This window comes from Dunckerocampus dactyliophorus, chromosome 15 (genome assembly GCF_027744805.1).
Source record: "Dunckerocampus dactyliophorus isolate RoL2022-P2 chromosome 15, RoL_Ddac_1.1, whole genome shotgun sequence".
Classification (NCBI taxonomy): domain Eukaryota; kingdom Metazoa; phylum Chordata; class Actinopteri; order Syngnathiformes; family Syngnathidae; genus Dunckerocampus; species Dunckerocampus dactyliophorus.
In genome coordinates, this window is record NC_072833.1 from 13,981,922 (window position 1) to 13,998,914 (window position 16,993).

General features: G+C 40.4%; 1 protein-coding gene across 1 annotated transcript; it reads right to left on the reverse strand.

Annotated features, from left to right (window-relative positions):
* Window positions 1-2,892: 2,892 nt before the first annotated feature.
* LOC129168055 (caspase activity and apoptosis inhibitor 1) lies at window positions 2,893-8,399 on the reverse strand. The gene is made up of 6 exons (XM_054752874.1): window positions 8,217-8,399; window positions 7,859-8,050; window positions 5,749-5,833; window positions 5,591-5,645; window positions 5,459-5,514; window positions 2,893-3,443 (listed from the first exon to the last, which is right to left on the reverse strand). The coding sequence occupies exons 1-6, from the start codon at window positions 8,319-8,321 to the stop codon at window positions 3,070-3,072; spliced, it is 867 nt and encodes a 288-aa protein (XP_054608849.1). The 5' UTR covers window positions 8,322-8,399; the 3' UTR covers window positions 2,893-3,069.
* Window positions 8,400-16,993: the final 8,594 nt, after the last annotated feature.

Genomic DNA, 16,993 nt, shown 5'->3' on the forward strand with positions numbered 1-16,993 from the left:
AGACAACTTTTGTTGTGAATGGTGAACAAAATGGGTTGCGAGGGGACAAACTCGCATCTGATGCTAAACAAAGACTGGAAATTACAGAGAGGGCCCACCCAGGCATCCCCTCATCAACCAAGCCTTTTGGGTTATTTTCTCAGACATATCATCTTCCGACAGGCATTGATGTGTTGGGAATTAATGTGGCATTTCTGACACCAAAGGTTGTATTTATGCAAAAAAAATAATTTGAAGGTTCAGCTTCTGTTTTCACCATTTGACTGAATAGCAAAAGTGTGCTACCGTGGGAGACTATGCTAAAGAAGATGAGCCGACACTCTGTGGCCTTTTTTCCCTCATCATTTCCCAAGCATGGAGCTCCATGGATACTACCCCAGAGAGCAGCGTCGAGCCGTTGCTGCGTTACCATGGAAACGCTCCCTTGGCGTAGCCCCCCTTTTGCAGAAAAAGACCCACTCCAACTAGAATCCACTACAGCAGTGGTTCCCAAACTTTTCACAGCTGCGTACCTCTTCACGACTGGAAGTCATGTACCCTCCCCACAAAAAAATAATGTGTTATTTTTCAGCTGCACACAGAGGCTACTAGTTTAAAACGGAGAGGGTTTTAGAGGGGTAAGGTATCTCCTACCAGGTTTGTCTTCTGTGTGGAGAATTTTCTTCTAACAAGTGTTGACAAGCTGTGGCAAGATGTGATCTTTACGCTCTTTCGCTGTGCTTTGGTTTGCAACAACATGGAAATAACAGTACAATGCAAGAAACGTTATATGTAAAGGTAATAATTAGAAATAATAATGAAAACAAAGGCACATAACATAGAGAAATCAATAAGAGAATTAATTCAGTACGAGGCTATGGCATATGAGATTAGGCACCAAGCGAAAATGCACAGCAGCACAGAGCTAACATTATTAAAGCTCACCTGTGTGCATTTACGCTCAGCATTAACATTTGTGAAGGACGGGGTGAAATGAAGAACAGTAAATACACGTCTGTCACTATGTAGCATTTAGGTACAACCTTTTACCAAGTACCTTGCGGAAAATTCTCAGCTAACCATGGATTAACTTTGTGTTACTTGTTTTCTCTGCAAACTAAACTTTCCGGAGAGTGATATGACACGTAGGTACCTCTCGGCTAGGACGGGCGGTGGGGGTGCTCACGACCCAGAAGGCACCCGCGGAACACTCGGATACGACCGGATTTTGACCATCCACTGGCATGTGGACACATACTCGAAGTGATAGAAAAGCGCTTGTTTTGCGCAAGATGGTGGTTCTTAACTAGCGAAAACTGCGTGAGAAACAACTTGCTGCTCATCTCTCACAACCCTGATTGCTCTTTACGACATATCGTTACTTCTCACATTCTGCTTGGGTTAGGTTATCAACACTGAACCGCTTGACACATGACGGATCTTTTACGTTTCTAAGCAACTCATCACTTTTGCGTGACCTTTAATTGTGCAGGGTAGGAAAAAAAACTCTTAATTGTTGAGTCTTGCAGGAGAATTACCTGATTGATTAATACTCGAGTCACTTCAGCAGACCTTGATTAATCGCCCAGAAATAATCTTATAAGTGTGCAAAAGCATTCAGCCCCCGCCTGACAAGTAGTTCATTTCAATAGATCATTAACGGCACTTGCGACGCTGATTCATTTGCTATGCCAACAGCGTCTCCCTAGTTAATTTTTCTTGGTGTGAAGTATGCAAACTAACCTCCACTGGCCACCCATGCGGGTTGTCATGGAGTAGGGGTGTAGCCGCAGAGGCCCCCTGCCAGGTTACACAACAAGAACAAGGGTTTCAAATCAGTTTCTGTTTATAACGCAAAACACTTACCACACAGCAGCGGGCAAAAACTAACTTGGGATTATTATGGGGACCCATTGCAGGTCCTGGTTCCTAACTTGCAGTCAGCTACTTGATGGCTTCGCAGATGGGAACAAACGAGAAAAACAAGTCCTGAATAGCATTACTTGTATTTGCTAAAAATAAATAAAGGACTGGAACACTAATGGGCCGTGTTGCAGAAATGATTGTTTAATTAAAAAACAAACACTGGACATCTTTGATAAAAAAAAGAAAAAGAAAAATGTTGATGCCAGAAAATTAAATGTGACCACTGAGTCACACTGTTATTTATTGCTTGTCAGAAAGAGTCATTAGTTCGATTCCATTTCCTGTTGCATAAAAACACTTTTGAGAAAAAATAAGGGATTCTCTATCAACTAAAATATTTTTTATTTCTTTAAGTAAGTAATATTTACATATCATCTGAAGGTTTTTCATGTATTAATTTACTTTTTGTCTCTTTCACCCTGTTTAAACGGGCCTTTAAAAAAATAAAAATGTGTGGTTCGTTTGAACAGAACAAATATTTACAATGATACAATGGAAAATAAAATTTAAATGAGAACGATATGTACCACTTACCACTACAACTGAAATGAAAATAAATGTACTATAATTACTTCTAAAGTTGAATTTTGGCAATTAACCAAGAACAAAAGTATTTCATAGATTCTGCTGAATGTATATTGATCTAGGATACCACAACATAAGTTTACATATTTCTGCTTTATAATCCATGTACGTCATCATAATAGCAGTAAGAATGCCACCAATAAACTGCACACGCATAGAGTCCGCATCCATTCCCCTAGAAATCAATGAAATGCATAGATACCAGCACATTTAACCTTGCCGGCCTCTGAAATAAGCCTTTTAAATGCAAATCCCCCCCACGGAGCAATGCATCTGCATAAATGCTTCAAGTTCATGCAGGAACGCAAATGCCCCAAGTCATTTTACAGCTGAGACCCTGGATGCTCTATGGCAGAGTAACACTGCCATCGCGTGGACACAAAGGAAAACACACTCCATTGGTACAAGTTAGCGTTCCATTTATTTACAACAGTTTGATTAAAAACTAAAAAAAAAAACATGGTGGAGTGATGATACACATAGAGCAGGTTGACAAACTGAGGGTCAGGGCTAAAAAATGGGCCACGGGCCCATTTTATTTGGTTATTGATTCATTTTAATATCAAAACGTGCAGCATTTTATCCCTGGCTAGCTGCTTTCCCATTACTAGCTTTCATCAAGGCCTTTATTGCGCGTGCCCTCATCTCCAATTCAAGAAGTTCCAGCTGCCGAAGTGATGGCGGACACGTTTTTGCGGCGTTAGCAGCGACAACGGCACGGCTCGGAACGTCCTGGACGGATAATGCTAGACCCTCCTTGTTAGCTTCCTCATCCTTGGACGCTAATATCTCACTGACGCTTCGGTCAATATCGTTTTGGATGGCCTCCGCTTTGGGCGGACAAACCGCTGCACCGTTTTTGTCCACCGGCTGCTCGTCTTTGGGCGCTTCAATGTCGCTAGTGTCGGCGTTGATGCTGAGGACATCACTGTCCTCGCTGGAGGCACTGACCTCTGGGGAAAAAAAAAAATTCCGGGTTCATCTCAATGCAAAAATGCACCATAATCATGTTTTAGTACAGTTTAGTACTGATTCCCCATAGGAAAGAATGAAAATGTAAGGCAAAAAGAAGTTAACCAATACTACACAAGTTTTTATTTTATAAAAAGTAAAAAACTAACTAAATCAGGGGCATTCAACTAAAATTCAAATAGGGCCCAAGTACAGAAATTTTCATCAAGCTAATGTACGAATCTCTATTCTCTCCCCATAAGTTTTGTGGTATACCCGTGTTATTTTACTGGCATGCTTTTATTTTGCAGGCCGGACTTCACTAGATAGAGGAAGTGTTGTGCTGATGTTTACCGAGTAGCCTGAAGGCCAGAGTTGCTGCTAGTCCAGAAGCTTGCATGTGGAATACACCTTGTCGTCTGTTTCGAACACACGCATACATACAAGATCCAACAACTTTCACTTGTCTCTCTGTATCCATCACTCATTTGTTGTAGCTAGAGTTGCAATGTCTAGCGCCAACGCACAGATTTGATTGGCTCGTCAACAGTGTAACGAAGTGTGGACTTAAAAAAAAAAAATTACGTCAAATAATTTTAATGGTCGATTACGTCGACTAATCATGGCAGCACTCAGCAAAATGCGCGCCGAGTACAAAAAATGCGTACATGTTGACGGGTCTGCAAGTGTAATAAGAAGCTAACCTCTGCTATTTGCAAAAAGTAGTCAAACACGTACAACTTAACATATTTTAACGACGAACGTGTAATGCGCTGCATTGCTACAGTGCAATATTCTTCATTGTCACACAAGTGTCAAGAGAACTATTTGCTAAAACAAACAAAAAAATGTGTGTATCATGTGTTTTTTCATGACAAAACGTGTTATACAGGTGGAAAAAAGACGTTAAAGGTGCGGCCTGTCATGGTTGGGTACTGCAATGGGGGCGCGGGCATCTGAACAGATATATCCCGCCCTCTTCACACCACACCCCACGTAAAACACACACCATTTGAAGCCAGAGAGGAACAGCACTTTTAACCACTGTTAGCAGCAAAACACAAAACACTGCAAAACAAAACGCATTGCTGCTTGATACGTTTCTGAATTGTCACACAAGTGAAACATTGTTAGTACTCAAACATGAAAACACAACACAACAAGTTGCACTGCTACTTTAAATCATTCTTAGCTGTCATACAAGTGCAGAAAGAAGTTAACCACTTTTAGTCGTAAAACATGAAAACGCAAAGAGGAGTCACATGGCTACTTTAACATTTTTAAGTGTTACACAATTGTGAAAGCTAGTTAACCACTGTTATTCATAAAACAAACAATTATCAGGATTTTATCGACAAAAGCATAACTTAACTAGTCACATTCCTACTTTTCAACCTTCTTCGTTGTCATACAAGTGTAAAAAGAAGTTAACCGCTGTTAACGATGTAAAACATAGTTCATGTGAAAACAATAGATAATGAATCACATTGCTACTTAACAATTATTCATTGTCATGCGAGCGTAAAATGAAGTTAAGTACCGCTAGCCACAAAACTTAAAAACACTCCATAATAAACGGCTACTTTACTACATTCGGAGCTGTCACACAGGCGTAAAAAGAAGTTCAACACGGTTAGTCATAAAAGGTAAAAACACAATGTTAACATAACAAATCGGATTGCTATTTTACAACATTTGTCAAGTGTAAAAAGACGTTAGCCACTCTACCTTATGAACTTTGACAACGAGTAGCGATGCATACGTCGACTTGCTGCTTTGAACGCGGTAACTTCCGATGTATATTCTTCTTCTCTTCTCACGTTTGTCTTCTCTTTAGTCGGGGGCTCCTCCTTAAGAGTCACGAAAAATAAAAGCCAAGGAAAACGCAAAAAGGCGCGCAAAAAAAAGCTAAATCGCGGGACAATTTGTTCAACTTTGGGGGCGTTTTTTTCATCCCATAATTGTTAGTACAATGACATATTACAATGACATAGTTCCTTCTGCATGCGTAACTTACCTTGCTTGGTGTTGTCACTTGTTGCTTCTTTCACGCACACTATGTTGTTGTCTCGTCTTCATAAAAAAATGTGTAAAAATAATGTTAAAAAGATGTTGCTTAAAATAACAAAACTTAGCATTAGGAACTCACTGGCTTTCTGAGGATTGTTGTGTGTTTTTGATGTTTTCTTCAGTCACTTGCTCCCCTGAATGCAACAAACATTTTAAAGCTATTAGTGCGCACGTGAAAAGGTAAAAAAAAAACAAAACAAAACAAAACAACAACAAAAAAACCTGAAATAATCATACCAGATAGGATCTGCACAATGTTTCGCTCTGAAATCGGTTCCAGTTGCTGCCAACACAGTTTTTGGATTTCCTCTAAGCTAAAGTCCTGAGGGACAAAGTGACGAAAAACAAAAGAAAGTTAGTGGAATAGGTTAAAAAAGTATTTTTTTGTCATTTGCCCACAATAACTGGAGCTTGAAAATGTCATTAACAATTAAATAAGTTCATAAAATAAAATAATAGAGTAATCATAAGATATCTAACTATTTAATGTTCCATCCATCCTTCTTCCACCGCTTATCCAAGATCAGGTCGTGGGGGCACCAGCCTAAGCAGGGAAGCCTAGACTTCCCCCTCCCTAGCTACTTCGTCCAACTCCTCCCAGCAGATCCAGTGCCCTGAACACCTCCCCACGTATGCGATCTCGTCCTTTCAGCCACGACCCAAAGCTCATGACCCTAGGTGAGTGTAGGAATGTAGATCGACCGGTAAATTGAGAACTTTGCCTTTCGGCTCAGCTCCCTCTTAACCACAACGGACCGATGCAGAGTCCGCATCATTGCAGATGCCGCACCAATCCGCCCGTCGACCCTTCCATCCTTCACTCACTCGTGAACAAGACCCAGAGGTACTTAAACTCCCCCACTTGGGGCAGGATCTAATCCCCGACCCGGAGATGGCACTCCACCCTTTTCCGGGCAAGAACCATGTGCATGGACTTGGCTGCGAACAGATCCAGCGAGGCTTGAAGATCACGGCCCGACGAAGCCAGCAGGACCACATCATCTTCAAAAAGCAGAGACCCAATCCTGCAACCACCAAAACGACTCTCCCCAACGCCCTGGCTGCAGCTAGAAATTATGTCCATAAAAGTAATCGTTGACAAAGGGCAGTGCTGGCGGAGTCTGACTTATTGGCAGCAACGCGCACCAAACTCTGACACCGGTCATGCAGAGAACCAATCGCCTGAATTAGCTGGTCCGATACCCCATACTCCCAGAGTACTGCCCACATGATTCCTCAAGGAACACGGTCGAATGCCTTCTCCAAGTTCACAAAACACATGCGGACTGGTTGGTCAAACTCCCATGGACCCTCAAGGGGTGTAGAGCTGGTCCACAGTTCCACGACCAGGACGAAAACACACGGTTCCTCTTGAATCCTAGATTCAGCTATCCAGCGGATCCTCCTCTCCAGAGCCCCTGAATAGACCTTAGCAGGAAGGCGGAAGAGTGTGATCCCATGACAGTTGGAACACACCCTCCAGTCTCCCTTTTTAAAAAAGGGGTCATTATCCCCAGTCTGCCAATCCAGATGCAATCCAGAGGCAGCGCCCTCATATTGCGCACGGAATCACGTTCCCAAATACTCCCATTGTCACCAACCCCCGTTGGTGACTCAACTTATTCATACACTGCATGAGTCTAACTGTGTTCATAACATGTCTTTATGATAAAAAATGCTTGATAGCATGTTTTAAAATCCCACCCGGAAGTCGTTGTCCCCTAGTTTCATCACCACATCTATGACGTCACCATATAACTCTGTAGTTCTTGGCCAACTAACACAGCTGCGACACAAGTCTCTGCTTTTTTGTGATTGAGTACGACTGCAAAATAACCCACCATGAGGTCAAAGTTGCAACTTTGATAAGTAAGGTGAGAAACACTATTGAATTCAAGAAAGAAGTTGTAGCAAAACGAAGGTGGTGTCCTTGTGGCTGTCCCATCCTCTTCTCCCTCGCCAATCATCGCAGTCTTTGCCAACAAGATCAATAAAGGTAAAAGTAATGTTGAATGTTCATTTATCCATTTCATTCATCATTTAGATGGATTCTACATTTTTTTCTGCAAGTAATACTAATTATTCTCTATAATGTCTGTGTTAATATATTTGGGTGTCTGAAACTGATTAATTGGCTTTACATTATTTCTTATGGGAAACATTGATTCGGTTTTCGACAGACCCTTTGCAACAGATTAATGACGAAAACAGAGGGGCCACTGTACAAAGACAGCAACGCCCAGTGTATGCAGCGTTCAGTGTTCCTCGTATTTTAGACAACTCTGTCCTCTTTCTTTTGTCTCATTAAAATCACCTTTAGAATTAATGTTCAGTGATTTTACCTCACCTTGAATTCCTCGGGCAGCATCCTGCGTAGTTTCTTCTCTCCCAGCACACGGAAGCACTGCTCCAGCATCTCCTTTTTGTCGCTCACATAAGCGGTGATGGGCTGGAATGGCACCCCGAGATCGAGCCCACCTTCCTCAATGTCACTGCCAACCCTGTCCAGCTCTGCGTCGGCGAGCTCATCCTTAGCGTCCTGAATGAACATAGGTGTACTTCCTTCAACTATCAATGTCATATTAAAGCTGCATTCTTAGAGTTTAAACCATATAAAAAAAAAAATAAGGGCTACTCTACAGAAAAGCTACAGATGGTCAATAAGCGCAACACCCCCAGCTTCTAAGCTAGCTTTAAAATCTCACCTCTTTGTTACTCTCAGCACTTTTATGTTTACTCCCGCGATGCCGCTCATCGGACGGGGCGTGTTTCCGTTTCTTTTCGCCACTGCTTGACTTCTTTTTGAGCATTTTAGGCGACAAAAAACTCCAAATATATCACTCACGCCTGGTTCATGATAGCCGCTCCTGTTTGTGGTGAACGTCGCGTGGTGGCAACGTCATCAGCAAGCGACTGTTTCTTCTCTTCTTCTACGAAAGCAAGGGACTGCAAATGTGAACTGCTCCCTTCTAACGGCAAAATGGTGGGACTTTCATTCGGTGAATGACAAAAGTGTATGTTTTGTTTTTTACCTCGGTGTTTTCTTTTATGATGTTATATACTTTAGAATTATTTAAAATATCTTTAGTAATAAAAAATGCAAAATTTACTCATTTTATGCCTGGAATTTAAAAAATTAATTAAAGAGGAAATAATAATAATAATCGTGGAGGGACATTCGGACTTCAGTTTAAGCTACCAAATATGGTTCCTTACCCTCTAAAATCCTACTTTTCACCATCCTGGTATCATATACTGTATGTCCTTTAGCCAGCACAAGGGTGCATCTTTCAAGGTGGTGTCGACACATGCAAGCTGTAAATCACTCTAAATGGCTTCCCTGCCTTTGGCTGAAATAAGGCCCAGAAGCCTAGGCAATATAGTCCTGCCCAGGCGCCATGGCGACAGCTGTCTCCACATAATACAGGTTGTTACCCTGATGCCGTCCGCCATATTATGCGCTGAATAGGGTGGGCCGTTGCGCATCGATCACAATCACTATGGTGCGCTTTCTTTTGCAACATCTGCTCCCATGTGCGCCCTGTTAAGAGGGCAATGATGGAACTGGCACGGTATTAGAGAGGAATGCAAACCACAAGCTATGTTTCAGTGTAAAAATCTATTGTTGTGTTTTTGTAGTGCATAGGCCGCCTTCAAGGCAAAAAGTGGTTTATGCAAGTGAAAGATGGCAGAAATAGTCAAGTATGGTCCAATAAAAGATCAAATTGGCGTGCAAAATACTTTTAGGGTAGGACTAATCAGTTGACATGGTTATAGATCAATTTGTGGTGTGATTTAGAATATATGACTTTTTTTTTTTTTTTAACAAACTCTCTTGTTTTTTCCGTTTTAATTTTTTTGAATTCAGTTGTTTACCTTTTCCACTTATTTTTCCCAGCATAGAGTGTGTGCTATTTGGGTTAGTGAATGAAATGCAAAAATCCTTACATTTATTGATGCAATACATCATTGGCCCATTTTGTCCAGTAATTGAGAAACGGATGTAGCTTAGCTAACTTTTCTAATGGGATGTGTGCCTCAGCACATATTGCTACCAAACATTCAACAAACTGTAATGCCCGTGCTTGTGATTAAGGAAGATGTAGTCATAGATGTCATTCCAATCATGTTATTAATGTAAGATATTTTAATGAGACCCTTATTTTGTTTATACAATTAGACAAATGTGACAAAGAGAACTTTAATTTTTAAGGACAAATGTGACGAAAACGCTCTTATTTTGAAGGCCGGAATGTGTCGTGTGTGTTGAGAATGGCAATTGACGGTTGATACGCGCTGGGTGCAAGAATAAACATGCCTCTCGTCTCGTTTCACACAGAACCTGCACGTCGTCAGTGGGAAATGTAAAATGTTCCTTACATTAAAGCAGGAAAACACAACACGGTGAAAATAGACTCATCTAAGTCGCGCGCACACACACGGCTGCACTAGCTAAACTGCCATTCAAGCTCCGTAACAGAGGAGTTTGCGAGGTTTTTTTTGCCGCCGTTTCCTCACGTTTAAGTAGTGTTTGTGAGGTCTCTATTATCAACCAGCGGTTCGAGCAGTACTTCCCGTGCGAGCTCCCTACACCGTGACAGTAGTCCGGGCACGGTGAGAGGGAACTACCGCTGTAGCTACCCAGCCGAATATCCAGCGTCCAACGCGAAACTAACGTCACCACGGTACACCGCGGACACGTCTGCACGGTGGTGTACAACATATTATAACATAAAATAACATTAAATGTAAATACATTGTAAATAAATCAAATCATTACTCAACAATACAGTACACATTTTAGCGTTGATTGATATTAATACTTAATAGTAAAAGTATGCAATGTGCTTTTTTCAAAACACTGCACTTCTCCAAACATCAAGTCGACAGGCAGCCGCTAAGCATGACTGACAGTGGCCCCGTCTGATATATTACTGCCATTCCAAACTGTCACCAGCGTTATTTAAAGTCCCATAAGCCCCTTGATTTATCCGTGACTAATATTCTGACTGCTTCTCCCATCCCTTCCTGTCGCTGAAAGACTTCCCTGGACAGAATCGGCTCCAATGGGCGGCGAATAAAAAGAATGAGGTCACGGGTAACTTAGGGTTTTGAGTGACGCTCTCAGAGAGGTGTTTATTCACAGCGCGCTTAGAATGTGAATGTAGTGTTGAACTGTGATGCATTATTCTGCGTGTAGTGCCTAATATTGTGGCTAGTAAACCACATGTTCCACAGAAGGCGCCGTTTCCATGGAAACAGTTTTTAAAAACGTAATTACCTACCATTGTTTTAATTGTTTGTAAAACATCAAAAGACAGGGATTTAGTGTGCTTTTTAGAATGTAAAGTTAGCATCAAGGCTGGAGGTGTCCTGGCTCACCCAACATACTTATAGACCACCAATGTCGGCAAATAGGGGTATACAAGGCCGCGAACATCTTTCCAACAAGAACTTTCGAACATACTGTACCAAACCTATTCCTGCTTTGAGGATGTAAGCTAGCCCTACGTAACACGCGCACATGCGTGAGTTGTCAGCTAATGATAGCTTTCAGCTAACTAACCTTAGCGATCATTGAACGTGTAGCCTATCATAAACTTTACCTTGATGCATTCCCACAGAGTATCAGCATTTGGGAGCAAATATGAAGTAAAAAAAAAAACCCAACAAAAATACAGTATAGTTGACAATCTGTGCAGTGTGGGAGAAGGCTAGCGCACGTACAATGGTGCGTTCAAGGACTGTCAAACAAAGTGAGACACTCACAACAAACATAAACAAGCAAAAATGGAACGGTACTGCGCCCCGGCCCGGTGGTTGGCCACCCCTGCACTAGACCACCGTGCGGCCTGGAGGGTAACTTGTAATTGTGAAAAATATAGATGCTTTTTTGGGGGGGGGGTCAATCTGTTCTTTTAAAGCACTATTGGTAGCATATGCTAACCGGTGGTGGTATTCTTATATTTTTTGGTTGAAAAAAATGTAATGTTGAGCCAGTGACTTTAAGGTAGAATTGTTCCCTATTATTCCTTGAATTGTTTGTATCACATCGAAGAAAGAGATTAGCAGAATGTTAGCATGTAAAGTTAACACCAAGGCTAGTGTTAACATAAGCTAGTGCTAACGTATCGTCAGAGGGGTCCTGGCCGGTCCAACACTCTTGTAGACCACCCATGTTGATGATTAGTAGTTTCCATGGCAACAGACAACTAAAGGATGACCATCGTAGGCAGCATTAACGCTCGCTCACACAATTTAAGAGGTGTTGTGGCTGGTCCAACACTCTTATAGACCAAATAAACAGAGTAAATGGGGGTCTCCATGGCAACAAACATGGTATTAATCATTATTACCACCACAATGACAAATAAACTGCTTTTTATGGTAAAAATGATAACAATAAACATCTGAAGATGTGTCCTGGCTGCTTTAACACTTATATAAACCAAAAAATCAAGGGTTTCCATGGCAGCAAACCTTTTAATGATCATATACAGTACTATAATATAATATCACAGTATTTTAAGGTGAAACTGTAACAATTGAAAAGTAGGGGATCAAGGGTTTCCACCGCCAAGGTGAGCAACCTAGGCCATGCCCCAGTGTCCTACAACACTTGGCACGCCTCGCTCATTAGCTGGTCCAAGGGTCCGCACCTGCCATCTGTCCCGAGGCCGAAGGTCATGTGGCGCCCGCTGCGCCATCTTTGCGTGGTGAGGTAGCAGAAGGTGACTTTGCCAACACCGGTTTTGTTGGCACATCTCCCCTAACAACTCTATTCAGGTAGTCTGAGGAAGCAGGTTTGAAAAGAGTCATAAAATACATCAGGCATTGACATATATTCAACATAAATAATGATAATAAACCACAACAATCAGCACTTCACAAGAGGGGACCCAACAAAAATGGACCCAATCCTGATTTTGGCCCCCAGCCCTCAGTTTGGGAAACCATACACTTTGCCACAAATCTAACATTCAGCTCAAAAACACTACATTTTGCCCCCAAAATGGCTTATATTCCCATGAAAATTAACATTTTGCCACAAAATCATAACGTCAGCACAAAAACACAAGAGTTTGGCATTCAAATTTGCTTTGTTGAAACGGTCAGGAAATGACAGCTCCAAAATGCTATACAAGGCTCAAAAACATGAACGTTTTCCACAAAAATACTTTATGTTGCCATGGAAGTACCAAATTTTGTCATATTAAATACTCCACCGCACTGAAAAACACACAGAAATATCTTTTGCTATATTGTGTCACAAAATAGATCATCAAAAACATAATATTTTGCCCATAAAATGCGCATTTTGCTAGACTGCAAAATAATAACACTCTTGTAGACTGCCTATGGGCAGGGGGTTTCCATGGCAACAAATTACAAAAAGATGACCAAAGTAGGCATTTAATGTTAGCATCAATGCTCGTGCTGGTCATGGCTGGTCTAAGACCATAACTACGGGTCTCCGTGGCAACCAACCACGTGTTATGAATGATTATTACCACCAAAATGACGAGGGAACTGTAGTTCAAGGTAGAATTGTTACATAATATGTCTTTAATTGTGTGTGTATAGTCTGTCCAGGCTGGTCCAACAACCTTGTATAACACTACACCGTATGTGGCTCAAGAAATGTATAGTTGGCACAACTATACAATTCATTTCCTTTATTTATTCGATAAGGGCAAGTACATCCATTTTACATGTCTTATACTTTAGCATTTGTAGCCATGGCTAATTTACAATGCTCGGCCTTTACAGGAGCAACAACAACAAACAATAAAAACAGTTAAAACACACAGACATAAAGCATTTCATAAAGATGCAGGTATGACCACATGACTGACTTCCTTTTAAAATTCCTTTAAGTTCACATTCCTTGCTCAAGCACTCTACTTTGCCACAAAAATGATTGATTGATCAGTAAGTAATGACTTTGTCCATGGATCAATATCGACTCAATTCATTTTACAGCCTGTAAAGAAATGTAGATAGATGAGCTGATGACAGCAGCGCTTTTCACAATAAAGTTTGCATTAGAGACTGTTTACTATATAAAAAAAACAAAAAACAAAGTGCATTAGTCTTTTAGCGACGCAGCTTGCTCAATGAGAACATCAAGTGATGCACACAGCAGCCACTAGAGGGCAGTAAGGCAACAGGGGATCAATCGTCACCATTAATTGAACATGAATGTCCTGCATCAGCGTCCTTTCCTACATAAAGGTCTTTGAGACATTAGAAGAAATGCAGATTTTGCCACCAAAATCTGTTTCAAAATAAAGAGTATTAGTAAATACTGGTATTTAATACCAGACTTGGCTCAACAACAGTGCCATTTACTAAAAAAATACTACAGTAGTTTCAGAAACACCATCGTTTGCCAAAAAATGCCTTCTGTTGCAATGGAAATACCGGATTTTGCTATACTCTCAAACAAAGATACTATATTTGACTTATAGACACTATATCTTGTTTTTTAGTCAAAAACAAACAAAATACTATACTTGGTTAAAAAAAAAAGCACTATTCTGCCAAAAAATCAATACATTAGGCTCAAAAACTGTATCTTTTGCTGCCAAAATGCCAAACTTTGTTCAAAATACACTCTATTTTGCCAAAATACCCCTAATGTACTAGGCTCAAAAACACTGGATTTGTTGACAAAATACCATAGTAGTTGTAGAAACACCACAAAAATGCCACATTTCGATATATACTGATAGAATAGTGTTGTGAACATTGTTCCCTCGTTTATCGCGGGGATAGTTTCCCCTCACCATACACTTTATACACTTTAGTCAGACAGGCAATAACATTTTCTCACATTTCTCTCTTGTTTAAACACTCTCAAAAAAGGTCAAACCTTCGTTTGATTTTTAATGATCAACCTTAATGATCAGCACAAGAAATTATTAAGTCGCTCACATATATTTCATCTTGTGATCGTGCCTTTTCGTCTCTGGCGCCGTTCCCCCGTTCTGTAGCGTTTTTCTATCCTTGTTAAATCATATGGCAGCAGACTACCCGAAGATTCACTTACAAGCTAGCAAACAAGCAAGCTAGCCATGACACAGGAGAGGTGGATTGACAATGGTCTACAGCCAATCAGGACGTAGGAAACAATGGGCGGTGCAGAAAGAGAGGGAAGATCGACGCTCAACTTCCCACAACGCAATTTTTCTTAAAGGGCCAGGCTCAGCCTGTTATAGCATTCATATGCTGTAATAAAAAAAAAAAGAAGCACTAAAAAAATATGTGAAACAGCAATAAAGCAAGGGGACACTCTACAGTACTGTATTTTACCACCACAATACTGTACCTGCTTCAAAACATATTATATTTTGCCAATATTGCAATATTTGGCTACGTATCTTTTAGCACAGAAATACCATACTTGGTCAAAAAAACACTATTTTTGGCTACCAAATACTTGGTTCAAAATATACAAAAAAATACTCTTAAGTTTTCAAAACAAAACAAAAAAACACCAGCCATATACAATTATACTTTATTAGGTTCAGAAATATTACCTGATACCACCAACATTCAATACTGGGTTCAAAATACACTATATTTTCACAAAAAACACAAAAGCAACATATTTTACTTAGTAAGCATTGGTTAAAAAAAAACAATTCAATTTATTGCCACCAGAATACTATATCAGGCTAAAAAAATGACATTGTTTGCCACGGAAATGCCACATTTTTCCATGAGAATACAAGTGCAACACACACACACACACACACACACGCAGGACCGAACCATTGACGGGCATTAGCGGGGGCACCTGCACTGCCCTGCTGGAGGTCTAGCATCTCTGAAGTCAGCCGCTGTGTGGACAGAGTTTCTTGCTGGAAAATGTCAATGATGGTGAACGGAAAGCCACGCTCGGCTTCACCGCCACTTTTATCGAGGGTGGTTGACGCTTTCGGATGGCTGCATGAATTGCTATTTGTTTATTTCATGCGTGTGTGTGTCATGTTTTACTCTTTTATCTATTTGTTTTGGAATCAAAATAATATTCATTATTGTATTTGTATATTATTATGTATTATATTTTATATTATATTTATTAATACTATTATTATTATACATGTAATTACTACTTATTGTTCAATTGAGTTGATATTTCCTCTTTACATTTCTTAAAAAAAAAGTCCTGGCTTTGTAATAATAATTACAACTGATATCTATCTTAATACGATTCATTTTCATTTCCATTTATGACTTCTTTTTTCCTGATTTGTGACATTTATTTGAAAGAAATTCTCCCACTCTCAAGCTCCCGTCCGAGCACGGACCTTATATCGAGTTCGACGAGCCATGCAGCCATAAAAAAGTCTGCTCTTGGCTCAACTTGCAAGCTCTGCAGAAGAGTTAGCGGACGTTTGCCAACATGCATCTCATCGCCTGGGGCTGTCATGCGAAAATTTGCTCAAGGTTTTGTCTACAGACTGCACGAGAGAATAATCTAGTCTTCTGGGAACTGCTTTTGTGCTGACAGCGTCACCCAAGGCGTAGGGCCACTTGATTTCATCGGGTTTCTACCTTTTCCAAGCCTATAAATGGAGGCATCACAGCCAATGTGTGTATAATAAGTGACACGAAGACCGGCCAATGACAGCACGAACAATGACTACATGCCGCACAGGATTGATTGTTGGATACCAAGGTAAAGCTTTGTACTCTTTACAGGCCTAAAATACACTATTGACTAATCAGTGCACAGTATAGTGTATGTTACCTGACGAAGGCTGACCAATGACTGCACAAACAGCAACTATGGGCCTTAAAGGACTAATTGTTGGGCTCTGAGGTCACCATTTATATCCTTTAGAGGCCCCAAAATGTGGCATCAAGACCATATAGGGGTGCTGTGTATCATAAACCTCCATAAAGCCGTCACAGAAAACAAGCGGTGACCGGAGAAGCTGCGGAGGCCTGAGGGAGAGATGATGTCATGAAACACAACATTAACTTCAGCTTGTAAAGGTGATCAAATAAAAAAAGAAAAGATTGTTGCTGCGGCAAATAGTGTGACATTCATCGCTGCTGGTGGTCTCTAAAGACCCCAGCATGAAGCAACCTCATGGGAGGGCAGGTGTTGCCAGTTAAAGCCATTCCGTCTATTTGCCACCACTTTGTTGATACCAGTTGAGCCCTTACTGGATTAATTGGAAATAATCTGAAAAATTAAGAAAAATTCAACAACAAAAAAGACTTACTATATGTGGTGATGAGATATTTATATTTTTTAATTGAGTTATATATATTTTTAATTTAAAAAAAACTATTCATTATGGCAGACACAATTAATAAATAACAGAAAAAAATGTATGAATAAACATGGAAAAGTATCCAAAATGTTTAAAAAAATAAAGAAAAACAGCTAAAAAGTATAAACACAATGAAAAGTTGAGAAAAAAATAAGTATTTTTAAAAATATAGGGAAAAAAAGCTAAAAAGT